We start from the raw sequence: 22,006 nt of genomic DNA, 5'->3' as shown, positions 1-22,006 counted from the left end.
ATTCTACCAACGGTCAAAAACCTTTGAAATAATGCTACTAATAGTTATAAGCTTCCGTCAACATAGGTTATAAATATTTGCTTACATTAACCTAATTTGGTTTATATTCTTAAGTTATGGTCGGCAGTCATGAAACGATTTTCGTAGGAGGCGTTTTGATAATTTTGGGATGCTCTGATTTTTTTTTTAATTTTTGTGGTTACATTATAAGATTACTTTGTTGTCCGTCTGCCACGACTATTTTTTTCATTATATTGATGAAATAATTAGGTCTGCAACCGGTAAAAAATAAAGTATTTTTTATTTACATATTTAATCAAGGTAAATCTTACACGATAAATCCCCTTGACATAAAGTAATTTTTACTTTTAATACTCTTACTTTTTGACAAACTTTTTAAACAGTTAAATGATACTGGCCAGTTAGGAAAAGTTAGCGAAAAAAGAAATGGTTTGCTTGGTTCCTTGCTTGTTCCTTGCAAGTTCCTGCCACAACTAAAAATGGCGAGTGAAAAGTTTCTGCGGCTTCAGTTTCGAAAGATATTAGGATAGATTTTAAAAATATTATTATTTAAATTATTGAATATAACACCGATGTGACATTTACCGAATAACGCAAACATTTCAAGGACAGTAAAAAAATACCAATTTAAATCCCAAATCAGGGTGAGTAAAATATATTAAACGAAAATTTACAATTTAAATTAAGAGATAGGAATTAAACAATAGTCGTGATCGTGAAAAGTATAACTTACTAAACAACATTTCAGTTTCTTTGAAAATACTCAGAGCACAAATTCTGGTAAAAATTGACGTAGGTAGTAGGTATATACTATATATTATTCATTTATTTATATACAATAATAAATACACTAGTTTTACAAAACCGATCATCATACCAGCGGTCGAAAACTCAGCACAGTTAATTTGCCGTTGTTAATAGGTACACCATCTTAAGACCGTAATAATAGGGTCACATGAGTGTATTGAGGCCTAATTACGTACAGTTGCATACAATATTTTATCTATATCCATATATTAAATCCTCTATCATGTGTTCAAGAACCATTGAGAATGACCTGCATTAACTAGAACTAGGTAGGTATGTCTGCTCCACGAGCTGCGCCCGCTGCGCGCGCGACGTGCTGCTGCTCGTGCCCCCCCTAATGAGGGCTATCGTTTTTTGTCTCACTAGATGGCGCACTGTAGCGTGAGGTTTTTAAGTATGGCTTTCAAAGTCTGTTATTACGGGCGTGAAAACAAAGTTTAGATTAAAATCATATTTAATACACCTTAAAGCCGTACCATAAAATATCGAGCATGCCACAGTGTTGCATAGTACCCGTTTTGTTCGGAAAAAGGTAGGACAAAGGTTCCGAAAAGACAAAACTGTCCTAAAACACAGACATTCAATTGCCCGGAACGCATATTTGCTATAATTAATTTCAGATATTGCAAAATATTCCAAATTTATTCTAATTATAAATAACCCGCGTAGCTCACCTAAAAACTATGAGATTTGACATTTCGGAGACCTCACGCTAACTGCGCCTCTAGGCGAAATTCACCCACCGATAGCCCCATTATGTATGAAAATCTCATTACGATAACAGCCGTGTTCATAAAGAATCCAATACGTTTATGCTGGTCATTACCTATGGTTTTTGTACGCATAATTGAGGATTTACTATATGGGTGTAGATAAACTACTATATTAGTTATAGGCGGGTATTTTTATACATTAAACTTGCATAATGTGATTGTATTATAAAACATCGTTGCTTTTATAAAATTGAATTACTAACCTACAGCGCCAAAGTGCACAAGTTGATTACCTCCGGCCCCTGAGCGAGCACGAGGATGTGGTTAATTTACTACTTCTTACTTAACTTTAACTAGAAAACGGAGGATGTGGATGTGCTCTAAAGTCTCTGACACTTTATTTAAAGACAGCAAATAAACGATAATTCTTACGCTACGTAGCCCAGGGGTTCTGAAACGTCTACGTAAACGTCTCTAATTTTTCTTCTTATGTTTTACTGTGTTTTTGTTGTGATGTAGTGTGTTTTGTACGTCAATAAATGTTGAGTTTGATTTTGAAACGGTCAGATGGCTTGACATTAATTTATTTTTGGTAGAGTCGAGCATTTTTACTGTTTACAATGATTATTAAAGCAATGCAAATTCTTTGTCTTTTCTTTCGTATTTGTTACGAGTAAATTATATTAGGCTCTTTTATATTACCTTTTTTAAACAAACAAGGGATACCTAATTTACTTAGTTTATCGCATGAATGCCACCAACGCATATATGCGTTTTTGGAACTTCCCCCCAGTGCCGCTGTCATAATTATTCATACATTTTGAACGCACATGTACGTCGGTGGCACCAGTAGAAGTCAGGTGGCAGTGAATGCATTAATAAAATTACATAACTTTTTATTTAGTCTTGGTAGTCTAGTTGATTGACCTTTGGCTTCTCAATTAGAGGGTCGCGGGTCCGCGCCAGGGTTCGCACCTCTGATTTTAAAGATTTTTTGTACGCTATTTCGTACCAGAAAAAATCGTAAAATTTGAAATTTGCCATGAACTTTATGGTGAAGGAAAACATCGTGAGGAAACCAGTTCCTACCTGTGAAGAAATGCAATGATATGTGTGAAGTTTCCAACCCGCTCTGCAACTACAACTACAGCCCAAGGTCTCTCATTGTGAGAGGAGGCCTGTGCCTTGCAGCGGGACGTATATGTATAGGGCGAGGTGATTACAAGATGAATTACCATCAGATAAAAATTAGATGTATAGTTATGCTAATAAAATGTATCTCTTTGTTGCAGAACCAGTATTCAACGCAGATTATTCCGTGTATGTGGGCCGTTGGACCGAGTGCTCCCCGCTGGGAGATGGCGAGCATGCCACTAGGTCCATACAAAGGTGTGTGTTCTATGTTTTTTACAACTACAACTCTACTCTACATTTAGATTATTCTTATAATACATTTAAATTAAAAAAAACTCTAGCTCTTCCGCGATCATAATATAAAATCAAAGTCATTTAATCTGCTTAAAACGTAGTACTAAAGACGGTCTAGACTACATAGATTATACTGCTGATTTTCTATTTCGCCACAGCAAATTATCACGTTTTAATATTTAATAGCGTGTTTGCATCCATCCCAGCCTATATTCGTCCCACTGCTGGGCACATGCCTCCTCTCAGAACAAGAGGGCTTGGGCCATAGTTCCCACGCGGGCCCAGTGCGGATTGGGAACTTCACACGCACCATTGAAATGCTTCGCAGGTTTGTGCAGGTTTCCTCACGATGTTTTCCGTCACAGCAAAGCTCGTGGTAACTTTCAAATGTAATTCCGCACATTAATTTCGAAAAACTCAAGAGGTGCGAGCCGGGGTTTGAACCCACGACCCTCTGCTTGAGAGGCGATAGGTCAAACCACTAGGCCACCACGGCTTATATAGCGTGTTTCCGTGTCATAATAATAATAATAATGTTTATTTGTCAAAGATTGTGCACAGAAATGGTCTTCAGCTATGAATACATCCTTCTTGTGCCTACAGACAGGCGTCATTGCGACATTATCACATTTTGACTAATTAAATCTATCCTACGGTTAGGGTTGCCAACTATACTGTTAAAAACAGTATTATACTGTTATTCACTACATTATACTTTTTACTGTTGAACTAAAATAAAGTATGTAAAATACTGTTTTCAGCATCAACATTGCCTATCACTGAGCACACGCTAAGTCAGTACAGCATAGTCAAAATAGTGGTGGTTCCGAACGAATTTGCCAATGTAAATTTAATAAAAATTTAGTTCCTTATTTATCTTAATTTTAGTTTTGATCCTGATGAGGTCTATGAGGCTTTTAAAAATGAAACTAAGTAAATTGATAAGTTGTGCGAGAAGCACCCAAAAGTTTGTCCTTAAAACATGAAAAGAAGAAAATACTGTTCATTTTTCTAAAATACTGTTTATTTCCCATCTTTGACGTAAATATACTTTATTTCTTGTAAAAAAAGTTGGCAACCCTACCTACGGCTGACGTCCGTCTATCCTAATGTGATCCTAATAAATCATTTTTTTTAAATGACGATTTTTTTCTGTTTATTTAGGTTCTTGATTGAATCATTTTTATTTTGATAGATCAATCCTTATCCTTACTTATATCCATCCATACTATATACTATTTACTATATTTACTATTAATTAATTATTTTAAATAATTTATTATATTAATTTAATTAGGTAGGTACATAATTAAACGAGCGAGTTTTGATCGGGTGAGCCTACGTGCTAGTTGTGATTTTTGTTGTTTCTTTTTGGGATATATTATATTAATATAATAAATGTGAAAGTAATTGTCTGTCTGTCTGTTACGCTTTCACGCTTAAGCCGCTGTACCTTTTGTGATGAAATTTGGTACAGAGATAGAATAGACCTTGGTAAAGAACATAGGCTATCTTTTATAGCGAAAAAGAGGCTTTAAGGGGTTGAAATAGGGGATGAAAGTTTATATGGTGGAAGTTCGTCGCTGTCGAAGATAAAACCATGAAACTTGGCTTTTACGCACTTAATAAGAAATAAGTCGATATTTGTTTGAGCTTTTTTGAAAATTCGACCTGTGAGGGGGTGAAATGGGGATGGAAGTTTATATGGAAGGTCGTTGTCATTATCGAAGATAAATCGATGAATCATTATTAAACTTTCCATTTCGGCACGTAATAAGAGATAAATAGATGTTCGTTCGCGCGTTTTTTTAAATTCTTCCTGTGAGGGGGTGAAATAGGTGATGAAATTTTATATGGAAGATCGTCATTGTCGAAGATAAATCGATGGTTCTTTTTGAAACTTGACATTTGGGCACTTATAAGAAATAAATAGACATTAGTTCAAGCGTTTTTGATAATTTTACCCGGATGTTAGCAGAGGGGATGATGCAGTGTTAGTAGAGCCTTCTAAGCTCATAAGCAAAATGTACGCAATGGGGGGTAATTTTAGATGGCTTATTGACATTGACAGTCAGACATGAAAAATAATGATTTTCTGATTTTTCTTATTTATTGTGCTATAAAAGAGCTACCTTTATACAAAATTCCAAGTTTCTAGGATACGAAGTACCCTATAACTTTTTCTGTTAAGGCGATTTGTATGGAAACACCTTTTTAATTACTGTAGCTTTTGATTGCCCTTAGAGGTTCGATTTTTTCCCAGCTTTCGGGGCTATTTAAACTCGATACCTATACTCCGCGCGTTTACGAGATAAAGGGTCTTGACAGACAGACGGACGGACGGACAGCAAATTGATCCTATAAGGGTTCAATTTTTTCTTTTTGAGGTACGGAACCCTAAAAACATTTGTTTCGACGCTTTTCAAATTTCGACCTATTTACTTGAAAATATGGGGATGAAAGTTCTTAAGGAATTCCAAACAAATTTACTATAAGTATATGCTGTTTAGTAAAAAAGCATGTAACCAAGCATGCATGCAAGCAAGCATGCACGCTAGCGAACATGGAAGCATGTAACAATCATGCAAGCAGGCATGCAGAATGCAAGCAAGCATGCAAGCAAGCATGCACGCTAGCGAAATGGAGGCATGTTAACAAAGCGGCATGCAAGCAAGCATGCAAGAAAGCATGCACGCTAGCGAACATGGAAGCATGTAACAAGCATGCAAGCAAGGCAATGCAAGAATGCAAGCAAGCATGCACGCTAGCGACATGGAAGCGTGTAACCAAGCTTGCATGCTAGCAAGCATGCAAGCCAGCATGCCAAGAAAGCAAGCCAGCGAGTATGCAAGCAAGCAAGCAAGCCATGCAGCTGGCATGCAAGCAAGCATGCAAGAAAGCAAGCAAGCGAGTATGCAAGCCAGCAAAGCAAGCATGCAGCGAGCATGGAAAGCAAGCAAGTCTACAGAACTCTAGGCTATCTAAAATATAATGATGTAGAAAACTTATCTTTTAATATTCTGGTGATGATGCCATATGATGAATTATTAATTTTCACTACCTAATATAATCAGAACAGATTTTTTTGGGTACTTTAAATATATATAATATATATATTAATTTCACCAATGGTATTAATTTCACTTTGCCATTTGCGCAACACAATCCAGCGGCTTCCATTTTTGTACTTCAATGCCTTACAATATGGGCAAACTGAGTTCATAGATCCAATAGCAACGCATTGGTAGGCAGGCACTGTAGTCAATTGTAACATTGTAATTGAAAGCAGCTCGATTGAAACTTACAACATTATTAGCTGCATTCAGCTCATTTACGCTCTGCACTGGTTTGTGCTATCGAATCCTTTCAATTTCATTTCGCTCTTGACGTTGCTGGCTGTTCGATTACTCTGATAATTAGCTTGGTTTGTAGCATTTCGAGTTCTTCGACCCAAAATTGCTTCGGTATAAATAGATTAAATCAAAACACAAAATAAATCAACCAGTCAATGTAAATTGAGGAACATAAACAAATTTGTTTTTAAATAATTTATTGAATCAGGCGTTACTTTGCGGAGGTCCATATCAATGAACTAAAATAATTTCCTTGCTCACCCGCGACCTTACGATAGCTAAGCTTATGCAAAATATGCGTGTTCATCGCAGTTCATCCACCTCCACACTGTAAGAACACACACAAATCACACAAACCCATCCATCACCACCACACACTACACTCGTAAGCGGGTGAGCAAGTAAATTATTTTAGTTCATTTAAATTTGTTTTTTGTTATTATTTAGTAGGTAGTATTAAGGTACTCATGTCATAAAACTCATTTACTCGCAATCTTCGTTCCACTTTAAACGAAAAAAGTAGTGTACGAAAAAAAATGGAAGAAAACGTCCCTATTTCAGACACTATAGGTCCAAACATCTTCCAGCCAAGCAAGCAAGCATGCAAATGCAAAATAAGGGGGATTAATAAACAAAACGCCTAAATAAAATTGAGTAGCAAACATTCGCATCACTCCGCATTTTACTAAACCCACAGGTGATGCATTATTACCGCACTTCCATACTCGCATTTTTCTTTTCCCAGCAATTTTTTCCAGTTTTTCCTCATTCAAAAACCTTCCCTAGACTTTAACGATGATATGAAAAAAAAAATAGCTGAATTGGTCCAGCCGTTCTCGAGTTTTGCGCTTAGAACACATTTTACGATTCATTTTATTTATATAGATGAGAGTGAGAGGGACGGTACGATACGAACTTCGATTTTTTAAATTCGTAGAAGCCCCCCCGCAACAAGGATATTTGTTTTGTACAACTTTTGCTTTATGTTTGATGTTTCATTTATGAAAGCTATTAATGAATATGCAATGTAATTTACTTAATAATCTTGCAATTAAGCAGCCTTCTGGTGGAAGTTTAAGCGAACGTATAATTCAAACAGTAACAATGAACTAGCCATTTACTACCTACTCAGCCAGGGGTCAGTTTATTCTAGCAGTTGTAGCAGCAGTAGTCTAGTAGGTAGTAGTTTTTTTTTTCTATATTTCAGGTCATATTTTTTTTGTAATTGATTTCTGCTCCTGAGCTGTAGAGCTTAATAAACGAGATTGGTGTAAAATAAGATAATGATTCTTAGTCTGACTTAGCCTTAAGCATTAAGCCTTAAGCATTTTACAGTCTCAATTCATATTCAATAGTTATTGAATGCTAATATATCGGTAAAAATATCACTTCATTAACACTTGGACGAGGCACACAGCTCATACTTTTGATTTTTCTAAACACCAACTTTTATAAGTTGTTGCAATGAGGGCTATCGCGTATGAATTCGCCACTAGAGGCGCTAGTGTAGCGTGAGGTCTCCGAAATGTCAATTCTCATAGTTTTTGGGTGAGCTACGCGGGTTTATTTATAATTAGAATAATTTTGTGAATATTTTGCAATATCTGAAATTAATTATGGCAAATATGCGTTCCGGGGCAATGAATGTCTGTGTTTTGAGACAGTTTTGTTTTTCGGAAACCTTTTTCCTCCCTTTTTTCCGAACAAAACGGGGACTATGCAACACTGTGGCATGCTCGATATTTTTATGGTACGGTTTTAAGGTGATTTAAATATGATTATAATCTAAACTTTGTCTTTACGCCCGTAATAACAGACTTTGAAAAACCTCACGCAACAGTGCGCCATCTAGTGAGACAAAAAACGATAGCCCTCATTAAACCACACAGTACTTTGTCCAATCAGAGTAACACATTCACTCTCTGTTAATTTCCTGTTACCTATCCTATGTGACACAAATCTGTGATGCCGTCTCTGTTTAATCGAACAATGTAGACAAAGACGGCATCGTAGATGTCTTATAAATTAACAGAAACTTAATAGAAATAGAATTAATAAAAGGGACCCAAAGTATAACAATTTGTTTGTTTCTAGGTACTGCGGTTCCGCTCTAGCTCGCATTGGCACTTCGCGAGTCTGCGTGCTGCGAGAGGACTGTTCACTGGCGGAATGGTTGCCATGGCGACCACGCACGGACGGCGCACTCGTGCGTACGCGCCGCCTGAGGAGACTGCCACATGGTACGTTATATAGATTAAAAGCTCAAAACCTGTACTAATACTAATACATTCGAAAGAAAGAGCTGAACGTAGCTGAATTGCCACTTTTGATTAATGTTTTGCCCAAATAAACATTAATCATGTTCCTAATTCAGATAAAAATAGTAAGGCTGATTATCACATTGACTTGCGTAAGTGAAAATAGTCTTTGATTCTTTAAGAAACACAAATTACATTGAACAAGAATATTTAAGAATTTTTTGGTTGAGGTTGAGCACCGTTAAAGAAGAGCTTCCAACTCGAGCCTAATCATTAAAATTTCATTTTTAATACAAGCTTTTTTTGCTGACTGTACTTGCATTATCACCCAAACTACATTTGCATACCAAATTTCAAGTCGATGCTATTAACCATTGAAGAGTTCCGCCCTGCAGAGACGATCCTGGCTGGACTACCAGGACGTCACTACTAGATTATTGTATTGTCACGCGATTTACATAAGTATTCCAAATTTCAAGTCAATCTGACTGACTACTGAAAGTTGGTCAAATTTTACTTGCAAGATTTGATTACAGACAGACAGACAGACAGACAACGGGACAGGTGAAACTAAATAAAAGCTTGTAATCATACAAATTTGAATAAGAACTTTAGTATAAACTTAAATCTATCCCAAAACGTACCATGTAATTTAAAATGTATCAAATACGTATGTGAACCTATGTAGCAAGAGTACTCATTTGGTCTTCCGGTTGCAGAGTCTAGTAGCTAGTAGTAAAACACTGGCCCAATAGCTGAAAATAAGGTTTAAAGATAGTTTACAAAAAGTGCACATTAAAACTACTTAACTGGAAAATGGTAAGTAGTAAATAAGTTCAACCTCCTTGTTAACCAACCTGTTCGCCTCGAGCAGGTAACGGCAAGGAATGCGATGTGGTAGAAGAGGTGCGACCAGCTTCCCTGGAGGCAACAGCTCACTGGACGCCAGGGCCGTGGGGCCCCTGCCGCGTGGCCGTCGAGATGCCTGCCACTCCGACACCTTGTAAGAAACTGAATGAAATAAACTGTTTTCGTGTTTTTGAAACCAATGTGGTATTTTTAGTTGTGCTAAATCTATCTTGTTGATGCAATTCCCTCTAGTCTAAGTATGTTGAAGAACTTTCATTTTCTGTCTATGAGACCAACTACTATACTGCTACCACTCTGAGATAATGAGAACCATTATGATTGGTTTTTTGGAGTATTTTTGTATATTTTATTTCAACTCCAAATTTGTTACTTTTACGAGTATCCCGTGAAACCAAATCGAAAATATAACCAAACTGAGACATGGATGCACAGAAAAACCAGAAAAAGAGACCAGCGCTGGGAGTCGAACCCAGGGCTTCAGCAATCCGTGCTGCGTGCTATAACCCCTAAACCACCGCTGAACAGGAATCTAGACACGAATCTTTCCTATGCATACATTATCTCAGGTTGAAAGAATGTGACGTCTCTCGATGAGAGCGGAACATAGATGTCGCTAGTGCTGCTGCTTAAGTAGCGTGTAAAAAGCAATCTGAGATATGTAGGCATAGGAAAAATTCGTGTCTAGATTCCTGTCCAGCGGTGGTGTAGGGGTTATAGCACGCAGCACGGATTGCTGAGGACCTGGGTTCGATTCCCAGCGCTGGTCTCTTTTTCTGGTTCTTCTGTGCATCCATGTCTCAGTTTGTATTTTCGATATAATGATAACCTTCATGATATTACTTTTTCTTTCTCTATATAAATCGACTTCTTCGTCAAAGATTTTTTTTTGACGCTATACCGAAAAACAAATCTAATCAGAACGTCCTTTAGGCTTTGCACGCTCTGTGATTTATTGAGACGCGGGCGGTCCCTCTTCAAAGTATCGCTTGAGAAAGAGATGATTCGCTCTAATCACCACGTTTAGGCTCCATTTCCACCTGTGCGAAGATGTGTTGAAAGGAATTTTTTTTTTTCATGAAACAATTAGAAACGCTTCATTTACCTATCCTCATACAGCACATCTCCGGTGGAAACAGCTGAGTGGAGCGAGTTTAAGTTAATGAAGCGTTCCTATTGATTCGTGAAAAACACATTCCTCGCACATCTCTGGTGGAAACGGAGCCTTAATCGAAAGTTTACCCCCCTTATTCATAAAACTTAACAAGCCTGTGTTAACTAACAAATGCTTTGTCCCTTTCTAACAATACAAATGCGAAGTGACAGATAAGGACAAACGAATTTTAGCGGCATTTTAACTAAAGTAGGTTGATTGTCGTTTATGAATAAGGGGTAATCTTTACAAACTAACACTCCCCTCGTATCCAGCCAACGACGACGACAACGACGAGACGGACGACGACGCGATCTACGACGACGACTCGGACGACCTGGCGCGCGACGCGGCGGCGAGCTGCGGCGGCGGCGTGCAGCGCCGCGAGGCCACCTGCGTGCGCGCCGACGGCCGCGCGCTGCACCCCGCGCAGTGCGCGCACGCGCCGCTGCCGACCCTCGTGCAGCCTTGCGAGGTACACACCACAAATACAAACCTAACCAACAAAAAGTTGGAAAACACTGACTTTGTCACTTCAAAGGACAATATCTCAAAAACGGCTGAACCGATTTTGATAAAACATGTCTAAGAACCATCGCTAGAAAACCTGCTTTCAATTAAAAAAAAGTTCATATCGGTCCACGCATTCAGACAGACAGACAGACACACACAGAGACACACATAGCGGTCAAACTTATAACACCTCTCTTTTTGCGTCGGGGGTATAACTTGATTTTGCTTGAAATATGGTACAAAAGGTGTTAAAGCTGCGTTTCCACTAATAATGAGCGAGGAATGTGTTTTTCATTAACCAATAGAAATGCTTCATTTACCTCGCTTCGCTCCGCTCGGCTGTTTCCACCAGAGATGTGCTGTGCGAGGCGAGGAAAATGAAGGCTATTGTTTAGTGAAAAACACTTTCCTCGCAACACATCCTCGCACATTATTGGTGGAGACGCAGCTTAAAACCACCACCAAGAAGACCAGTGTGCACCTTTAAAATTAAACTGAAATAATTTGAAATTTTCTCATTTTAAAATTCAACCATATTGTGTTTTATTAAAAGTTTATTTTGGAACTATGAATATTTCGAATTGTTTCAGTTTAATTTTAAAGGTGCGAGTGGTCAGATTAAGATTTCATGTACAAACTTTCTTCAACCAAGTAAATTTATTCTATTCTATTCTAATCAGTGCTGGTTTTCAACATTGAAATTTTCAATTTATACCATCATCATCATCACTTACGCTTTTGTGCTTATTTTAAAGCAAAAAATTCAAATCAGGTGCCTTGTCCACGTGACTGCGAAGTGGGCGAATGGAGTGAATGGGGCGCCTGCCAGCCCACCGATGGGTGCCCGCTGTTCCCTGTGCAACAGCTGACCACTACCGGTACGGTCAGCCATTATGGATGCATTATATTGATGTATTTTTACGGAATATGGAAGGAATAGCAGAGATTCCAGATGCAGACAGGTGATACTCTTTATTCAATGAGTTTCTATGGGCGCGTACACGAAAAACAGGGTCGGTATTTTCATGTCCATTCCAGAATCCAATGTCGAATGACATACCTAGATTGTAAACAGCGATTTGTTTGACTATATCAGTGGCAAAACAATAGGATAGCGTGACTGCGTGACATGACAAGATAGGCAAAACGCCATAAACCCTTCCTCCAGCGGGTCTGAACTAGTCTAGAGCAATAGAAGCAACATTGATCTATTTTTCAGTCATTGATTTTACCGTCTTCCTTTATAATTGTACACAATGGACTATATTTTGAATCAAAAGTTCCGATGAAAAACCTTTGTCATGGTGGCTTGCAGTTAAATTAACCCAATCGCCCGTAGTTTTAGTTCTCTATCGTTTGTCCGAATTTCATAACCCATAAAGGTATCGTTTTCCGTTATTTTCATTTGTCATAAAAAAATCTGAATCAGTATTTTCTTCAGAATTGACTTAACTAACCTAACCTAACCGATTGCATTGTATAAGATGACATTAAAAAAACTAAAAACAGAAGGGTTCTATATATTTATGCCAAACGTTGTTATGGCAAGTGAAATTATGGCAAATTTAATTATACAAAAGAAATGAATATTATAGGGAAGAATTTGCGTACGCAACTATAACGCCAATAAAGCATCGATTTTTGTTATGAAGGTTTCAGCGTCCGTCGTCGGCGCGTGACGTCGGCGGCGTCAGGCGGCGGCGCGCCCTGCCCGCCTTTGGAGGAGAAGCGGACCTGTGCGGCCCCGCGCTGCGCCGCCTGGAAGGCGCTGCCGTGGGGCTCCTGCGTGCTCAACCAGCCGCACACCACCTGCGGCCCGGGCCGCCGGACGAGGGAGCTCCGCTGCGTGGGGCATGATGGGGTAGGACATGTCGATATACACGAGTAACATTTTGTCAAAAGCTCTTAAAACAAATTCTTCCAGCTCTCTTCCCTCGCGTTTCGGTCCCCAAGCATTAACATCTGTTTGGAGAGAATCTCTCTATTGACACACAACCCACAATTCGATATTTACTTGTTTTTTCTGTAGAAGGAAGCCCAGCGCGCGTGGTGCAGCAGCACGGGCGCGCCGGCGCGCAGCGAGCGCTGCCGCATCGCGTGCGCGGGCGACTGCGTGGTGTCGGCGTGGGGCGCCTGGGCGCCGTGCAGCGCGCGCTGCTCCGCCGCCGCCCAGGAGCCGCCCAAGCGTCGCCGCCGCCGGCACATACTGGCACACGCCTCGCCCAGTAAGCGCTCATCATCGGACGTCCCTGATGGGCATATAGGCCTCGCCATAAACCTCCAGTTGCTTCAGTTGGAAGCAGCCTGCGTCCACCGTGAACCTGTGGCTTTAACCAAGTCATCCATCCACCTCGTTGGCCATAACTCTCGAAAATCACATTAAACTATCCTTTCTTCATCCTACGCTACGTGCTCATCAAAGGACCAGAGGCCTAATTTCTTAACAGAACGCTAACTGGAGCGGCGTGCTGTTTCATGTCATCTAATATGGCAGCTCACCCGCCTCACGCAGCGCTATTCCTCGTAGAAATGAAACAACTTAGATGAAGTGTGCAACCGCGCGAGTTAGCGGAGGCCTTTATACCATTTGACAAATGATTGTGATTCAGGGTCCGTTTCCACCAATAGAAACGTTTCATTTACCTCGCCTCGCTCCGCTCAGCTGTTTCCACTAGAGATGTACTGTGCGAGGATAGGTAAGAATACGTTACATATTCCTCGCAACACAAACTCGCACATCTCTGGTAGAAATGCAGCCTTAGACAGCGATACACAATTATGTACACCTATAGCCTCAGAAACTATAAATACGTGTCGCTTCCAGACGGGTGGCCGTGCCCGTCGGAGGAGCAGCTGGTGCAGCACGAGCCGTGCAACACGCACGCGTGCGCCACGTACTCGTGGCTGGCCACGCCGTGGGGGCCCTGCGAGCGCCGCCAGGACTACATGCCGCAGACCAACTACACTGACCTACTCGTACGTTATCTAACCTACCTGCCTACCTACTCTTACGTTACCTAACCTGCCTACCTAGTTCCTACCTACCTAGTTCCTACCTACCTAGTACCCACCTACCTAGTACCTACCTACCTAGTACCTACCTATTTAGTACATACCTACCTGATACATACCTACTTTGTACGTTCGTACGATACCTATTAGACTTAGAAGTGCCACCAAAATTGTAATTGGCAGAAGAAGATATAACAATGAACTCAGCGCTAAGTTTCGCCGCAATGCACGTTTTGCTTTGTATCAAAAAACACCTAAGTACGAGTCAGGCTCCACTTACCCTATGCTACTTACCTATACCCTACGGGTTTGATTCTCCTGCAATTTATATGGAAACACCTTTTTTAATTACTGTATATATTGATTGCATTGACTTAGAAGTTGCTCCAAGAGGTACGCACGCGTTCCTAAAAAAAAGGGTCTTGAAAGATGAACGGACGGACCGACGGACAACAAATTGGTACTAGGGTTCTTTTTTGGCGGTCAAGGAACGGAACGATTTTAGTGTTCCATCCGGGCGCTTTCTTTAAAAAAGGGAAAAACTTGCATGGTCACTCTTAAATGCCTTTGCTATAGAACATGCAAAAAAAATACAGTTTATTATGTTTCTCAATTGATCTGAGGCCCCTCATGATCGGAGTAGAACAACAATAAAAGAGTGCGTTTTTGCAGGACGGAGAAACATTCAATGAGAGCGATGAGGAAGAACCTTGCGTAGAAGAAGGAGAGATGTCTAGAGACGTGATGTGTGTACAAAATAACGCCGATGTCGTCCGCGAAGCTTTGTAAGAATATTCTCTAAAAAATATTTAATCTGATATCAATAAAAATTATAAGGCCATCATTATAAACCCCCTTGCAAAAAAATAGGGCACCTATGGTTTTTTAGATTTTTAGGCATTGAAGCTTAGAAAGTAAGCTTTCATGCACATAAAATACAAAAACCATAGGTGCCCGTTTTTTTGCAAGGGGGTTTAGTTGCCATCTTTAATTTAATGTCATTAGCAATACCTAGGTGTCATTGGACATTAGCGTGTCTAACACTAGGACATCAATGCAATTGCAGATGTGCTCCCCTCCGCCGACCCGCTTCCCGGCGCGCTTGCACCATTCGCTGTCGCCGAGGCTGCCGGGTCGAAGCTTGGATGCCTTGGTCACTTTGCCCTAATACCTGTGGTAAATCTATCTTTAAATCTTTTTAGAGCTGAATTTAACTCATGAGTTTTCAAAACCAATTAATTTTCATATCAAATATCTGTGATGCCGTCTTTGTTTTTTTTGACTAAACAGAGACGTAATCACAGATTTCTGTCACGTATTATATCAGGAACTTATCAGAGAGCGGTAAAATAGGCGCCTAGCTGCTGCAGCTTTGGTTGGACCATTAAAATTCCGATGTAGTAAAATAATGTAAGCATGAATCATATTAACTTACTATCCGGGCGCAGTGACCCGCGAAGCGGGTCTTGGTCTCCAACACCAGACTACGCCATGCTTTACGATCTTGAACCATCTCTTGCCAGCCTTTGACCCTGATAATCAAAAGGTCTCTCTGGACCTTATCCCTCCAGCGGTACCTGGGACGACCATCTGGTCTACGTCCACTCGGTTGTCCCAAGTACGCTCTCTTCACGGCTTAGTCCTCTCCTAGCCTTTCCACGTGTCCAAGCCACCGAAGTCTGGAAGCTTTGGTCTTTCCCTATTTTTCCTCACCGCTTCCTTTTTCTCTTTGAGTCGTGTAGTCGGTCCCAGAATCTTCCGTAAAATTTTCCGTTCTGCCAGTAACAGCTTATTCTCTTCTTTCAAGGTTAGTGTCCAAGCTTCGCAACCGTATATCAGGATCAGTCTAAGACCCATACTTACGAACGATAATATTGTCCAGATCCCGGCAAGCAGACCCGCATCCGGCGGGTCCACGGCGGGCCGAACTGCGGGCCGACACAGGAGTCGCGCGCGTGCCCGGTGGCGCGCTCGTGCCGCGCGCGCGACGCCGCCTGGGTCGCCGGCGAGTGGAGCACGTGCCGGCTGCCGCCCGCCGCGCGCTGCGGCGCCGGACACCGCGTCAGAAGTCAGTTTGAGCAAAAAAAATCTCCGCTCCGCTCCTCTTCAATGGACAGGGAGTTGGCAACTAGTTTAAGAATTCATACAAAACAGGGAAGCGGAGTGAGGAAGGAAGAGGAAAAACGGGGCGGAGAAACGAGCGCGAGAGGAGAAGCGGGGAAGCTCCGCAAATGGAAAAACAGTCCGCAACTTTGCTCCGCATCACTTTCTCACTCCGCTCCGCATTACTTCGATACTCGCTCCGCTCCAGTGGACAGGTTATGACCGATGGACCCAGGGCTGGATCTAGGACAACAGTAGATATTTTAATATCTTTCAGTGACAAAAGAAGATAATCGATTTTGTATTTCATTAATGTCATTATACAATAAAAAAGTGTTAATGTTTACCTAACATACGAGCCAATAAGTAGAATTTGACCGTGTGTGCCCCCCCCCCTGGCTATAAAGCCATATAGATCTGCCTTTGACTGAACCCCTCGGCGCCAGGCATCTGGTGCGGCTCGGCGTCGCACCGCGTGGAGGCGGGCGCGTGCGCCGGGCAGCTGGTGCCGCAGAGCGTGGCCACGTGCCGCGTGTCGTGCGACAGCGTGCCGCCGCCCCTCACCTGCGACGACGTCTGCGCTGACCCTCTCAAGTAGGTTACCTTTGTCGTTGGGACAGGTTATGGAATGCCTTGAAATCTGCGAATTACAGCCTTATCACGAAAGTGAAGCGAGTGCGCAACGCTTTTGCTTACCTCGCCCGCAAATTGCCACTGATAATACTGATAATGATAAGGTTGTACGTATCGAACACAGATTTTCGACAACTAAATTAACATGTGACCGGTACAATAACTTACATCAGTATAACCTCATTCATGTTAATATCACTGATATATACTCGTATCATTTACACTGAGATGTTTTTGACCAAGTTACATTTAATTTTCCCCTGCTCATATTCTGAGGAGGAGCTCAGCTTTTACTGCTGAGCTCACACGCATCCCAAGATCCCAAGTATCGGCTTACGCACAAAATGGCAATTTCTCGTCACTACTAATTTGTAATTACATCCCAAAACTCAACATCAAGTTCTTAACAAGTAGCAATGACGATTTATATTTTATTTCAGATTCTTGGATGCATCAGACCCAGACATTCCAACTTGTATATGCAAGAATGTGTCTCTGGAGCTTTTGCCTGCTGATTCCGATTGTATTCTTCCTCCCGGGTGAGACATTTGACATCTGTATGTTTATTCTTACCAGGTACCTATTCTATAATTTGCTATTAAAATGTCGGATTTATTTCAGCATGGAATGCGGGGAAGGAAGAGCCCTGAGAGCTGCTCGGTGCATGTTCGGCGGACGAGACGTTCCTATGGACGTGTGCAAGAAATTCCACCCTCTTACTGGTTAGTTCCCTAAGTATTTACCACTTCAAGTCAATAAATTATATCTTTGCCAATATTTTCCGTTTATGTACATCATCCCAGCCTATATACGTCCCACTGCTGGGCACAGGCCTCCTCTCAGAACAAGAGGGCTTGGGCCATAGTTCCCACGCGGGCCCAGTGCGGATTGGGAACTTCACACGCACCATTGAATTGCTTCGCAGGTTTGTGCAGGTTTCCTCACGATGTTTTCCTTCACCGCTGTTTTCCTTCGTGGTAAATTTCAAATGTAATTCCGCACATGAATTTCGAAAAACTCAGAGGTGCGAGCCGGGGTTTGAACCCACGACTCTCTGCTTGAGAGGCGATAGGTCAAACCACTAGGCCACCACGGCTTGTTTATACAAACTGACAAACTGAGACATGGATGCACAGAAAACCCAGAAAAAGATAGAAAGTATTTTCGATATGTTTTCACGGGATACCCGTAAAAGTAACAAATTTGAAGTTGAATTAAAAAATACAAAAAGACTCCAAAAAAAAAATCATATTCTGTCGTCCCTTTTCAGGGGTATTACGGTTTGCATTATTGGTATACTTACATGCATAAGGAACCCGTACCCTTCCCATGAAACTGTCGTCTTTTCATACTGGCCATTTTCTGGCAAAATGTTAAAAAAAAAATTTTTTTCGGTTCCATCAGTACCACCGCCTTACAGTAAAGACGAAAACTAACAATAAAACTAAATTATGTGATGAAACGATAGTACAGCGAAAAGGGCCTCCACTCAGCATGCGTTGCACGTTATGTACAGCAACGTAGGTTATCTGTGGAGCCCAAACGTATTTCGTAGTTCGTTTTTTGTATGTGGTACAAATTATGTGAATAGGAGCAAGCCGCGTGCGCGAAGCGTCCACCGACGGGTACACGTACGACGAGGAGTTCCCGGCGCTGCTGCGCGGCGCGTGCTCGGTGCGGTGCGCGCGCGACTGCGGCGCGGGCGCCTGGGGCGAGTGGGGGCCGTGCGCCGCCGAGCCCGGCTCACGGGCCGCCTTCCGCTTCCGAACCAGGTATCACTGCTTTATCTCTTCACGAAGTGCATTACCAAGTTTTTTTCTAACTTATATCGAAGCTAGAACACATTGCAAAACAAGAATAGAGCTGGGGCTGGGAATCGAACCCTCATTATTACTTGCGTGGCGTACCTATACAAAAATTCATGAAGTAATATGAAGATATTTATCTGTTTTGAGAACAGAACCCATAATAAGGTAGAGGCGATTTAGCGACCACATGCATTGATGTGGAAATTCAACCTTATTGTTTTAGTAATAAGTTACAATATTCATTGTACTTATTGAAAATACTACTAGCTTTAAAAATATCCTTTGCTAGGTATGTATTCGATAGCTGCTTTTGATTCTGTGGTAGTATGCTCCAATCCAATAAATGGGGCCTTATTGAGGGTTAAGAATTTTCGGATGAGTGTTAGAATGATAACGGGCCCCATATCCAATATTTTGTGTATAGCTTCTTGGTATGTATGTGTGTCTAAAATTCTAGATTAAGGGAATTCGTTGAAGAACTAAAATCACCGATATAGCTCGAAGAATATGCAAGTTGAAGTGGGCGGGTCACATTGGAAGAACAGATAACCGTTGGGAGAGAAAAGTTCTCGACGGCGACCACGACCCGAAAGACGAAGCGTTGGCAGGCCTTCCACTAGATGGACTGACGACATCGTGTGAGTGTGGGCAGATGCAAGTAGTGAGTTGTCGTTCATGTGACATTCTGGGGACCTTTGTTCAGTGGACGTCTTTCGGCTGATGACGACATGATGATGTGTGTACCTATCAGGGAGGTACTGGAAGTGGGTTCGGCGGGCGGGGTAACCTTTGCTCAGCAGTTGACGTCTTCCGGCTCATGATGATTACGATGTGTGTGTCAGGGAGGTGCTGGAAGAGGGCTCGGCGGGCGGGCGCGAGTGCGGCGCCACGCTGCAGCGCGCGGCGTGCGCGGTGCCGGAGCCGCGCTGGGCGCTCGGCGACTGGGCCGCGTGCGCGCCGCGCCGCGCGCTCTGCGGACACGCCATCATCAACCGCACCGTCATGTGAGTAATCATTCGCTAGCCTACTAAATTGTATCACGGAAAAGAAGGCCAGAAAATAATTCTTTCGTTTAAAAAGTTTTGTTGAAAAAAATAATAGGTACAAGCCTATTTTCTTGAGTATTTGCATACCAAATTTCAATCCGATCACTAGAAGTGGGTCAAATAACATACAATATTTCAAACAGAGAAGTAAAATGTACTACCTATCTACGAGTATACTGTCGCACTTAATAATATTGTTGTGTCTTGTGTAGTGTTGTCTATTGTTGTGTTGTGAATAAATGTATTTCTTTATTTTCTTTCTTTCTTTCTAAATGTACAAGATGAAGTTAAGGTGAAGTTAATAAACAGCTTGTAAAACCCTTCCACATGACATGATACAATTTTATACTCTTTGCAATTAAGATTAAATTGTGAAATTAAGGGTTGCTGACTGGCCGAGAGCGCTTGACTGCTCGACACGATTGTAAATAACACAAAACTACAATGGACAAATATACCTAATTGATCATTATTAATTTTTTCACACATAACTGACGCATAAGCGCTGGGAGGGTGCGCTTGCACTTTCCCTGACAAGTTCTACATAAAGCTAGGTACCTACATGCTTCCTCCCGGACGCAGAATTAATGCACCACCTGATAATCATCCTGCGCTATGCTGCTTTACGCGTCTTAACAAGAAGCACTCTTGGAAAGAATACTGAACAATAACGAATTACACAGTTGCGTGGACGGCGAAGGCAATGCTCTGGAAGACTCGGCGTGCGAGGTGGCGGGCGCGGGCCCGGCGCCGGCGCGGGAGGCGCCCTGCCGCGCGCCCTGCCCCGGGGACTGCGTCGTCAGCGCCTGGTCTGACTGGAGCCCTTGTGAACAGGTAGCCTCGAATATAGGAGTACTTCTTGAGTATCAATGACAACATCTCTTTCATCAAGGCATGCCCGTGCGACACTGTCTCCTGCAGGGTCAGGAAGCCGGTATCGGTGGGAGAGCAATGGTAGTCATGCTGAAAGCCGTGGTATTAGACAATAATGAAGTACGTATTGCGTCTTTTGGAGATAAGATTCTAGAGTGGCGAGTGGTTCTGGTTGAACGAAGCCGATCTTTTGGATTGTATGTACGTACTTCCATTGATTCAGGTTGAGTGGTTGATAATGAAATACTTGAACAGTTATACTTAATATAACTTCTATATTATTTAGCAACAACACGTCATATCAATACAAAATCGACAACGACAGACTCTAACAATACCACTCCTCAGTCGGGTAAAAAGTACATCCTGCACCTGGGAGCTCACCAGTATCACGTCGCTTCTATCCACTAATATTTGCACTACAAAATGAGCTAACGCAGCTAAACAGTCCCAACAGATCGATGAACCTTGAAAAATGTCTTAAACTACAGTTCGCTAATGTCATACGCAACCCGGAACAAAAAATCGGCTTTCTTTTTCTATCTCATTTGAATCTTCAGTAAAACGAAGATAACCAACGAGTCCCGACATTCTAGTTGCAGTGTAATGTTTGTTCGTTCGGCAGACGAAGTGGGGCGGGCGGCGCGACCGCACGCGCGTGCTGCTGCGGCCGGCGGCGGAGGGCGGCGCGCCGTGCCCGCCGCTCGTGGACGCGGAGCCCTGCGCGCCGCACACCTACTCCTGGCACGTGGCGCCCTGGGATGACTGCCAGCCGCTAGGTAACGTACTCATTCACACATAATACAGGGTGGCACATTTAGATCGGTCAAAATGAATTTTCTTTAAGAATGTCAGAAACTGCTCCCGTGCACCAGATTGGTACTATTTTAAATATTCGACACATACGTACCTACCTATGTAAGTTTTATTTTTCAATACGACCGGGTTTGATTCCCGAACTGAGTTCATTTTTTTTAATCTATGTAGGCGTGCAGTGTGGTGGTTAGTTTTCTTGTCACTAAAATCAATAACATGGTTCCGAAGGACAGATTTTAGTATGTCTGTCTTACAGTTACAGACTTGCCCATACTGACCGAACTAAATATGCTAACCTGTAAACCTACACGGTTTCAGCTTTCATAAATAGAAAAATTCTATAGAGAAGAATTTACCACCAATTTGCGCTACAATACAAAGTATTCTTACAAACATGGAACAGAAACTCAAGTAATTCTTGCTTAAATGTTTCTTTTATCAGGCGGCTCACCATGCGGTGAAGGAACGAAGAGGAGATCCGTTCGATGTCTGCGAAGCGATGGGATGTTTGTGAATGATACTTTTTGCCCCGTAAGTATGCTTATAAATTATTTTAATTAGATACAGTACGTGTGTCTTGCAAAGGACTGTCAGAGTATCAG

General features: G+C 41.7%; 1 protein-coding gene across 1 annotated transcript in view; it reads left to right on the top strand.

Annotated features, from left to right (window-relative positions):
• Window positions 1-22,006, top strand: part of LOC141428602 (thrombospondin type-1 domain-containing protein 7A-like) — a 114,024-nt gene that overhangs the window by 85,924 nt on the left and 6,094 nt on the right. The window contains 19 exon segments of the mRNA XM_074088604.1: window positions 2,834-2,930; window positions 8,417-8,562; window positions 9,455-9,583; window positions 10,876-11,075; window positions 11,886-11,991; window positions 12,766-12,974; window positions 13,143-13,338; window positions 13,938-14,089; window positions 14,798-14,910; window positions 15,192-15,301; window positions 16,008-16,193; window positions 16,675-16,822; window positions 17,302-17,400; window positions 17,483-17,583; window positions 18,453-18,633; window positions 19,512-19,673; window positions 20,399-20,549; window positions 21,214-21,367; window positions 21,847-21,935. Coding sequence (XP_073944705.1) covers window positions 2,834-2,930; window positions 8,417-8,562; window positions 9,455-9,583; window positions 10,876-11,075; window positions 11,886-11,991; window positions 12,766-12,974; window positions 13,143-13,338; window positions 13,938-14,089; window positions 14,798-14,910; window positions 15,192-15,301; window positions 16,008-16,193; window positions 16,675-16,822; window positions 17,302-17,400; window positions 17,483-17,583; window positions 18,453-18,633; window positions 19,512-19,673; window positions 20,399-20,549; window positions 21,214-21,367; window positions 21,847-21,935 — 2,729 coding nt within the window.

The sequence above is a fragment of the Choristoneura fumiferana genome, chromosome 6 (assembly GCF_025370935.1).
Source record: "Choristoneura fumiferana chromosome 6, NRCan_CFum_1, whole genome shotgun sequence".
Taxonomy (NCBI): Eukaryota; Metazoa; Arthropoda; class Insecta; order Lepidoptera; family Tortricidae; genus Choristoneura; species Choristoneura fumiferana.
Note: the sequence above shows the minus strand (reverse complement) of the source record. Positions and strands in the feature narration are given on the sequence as shown.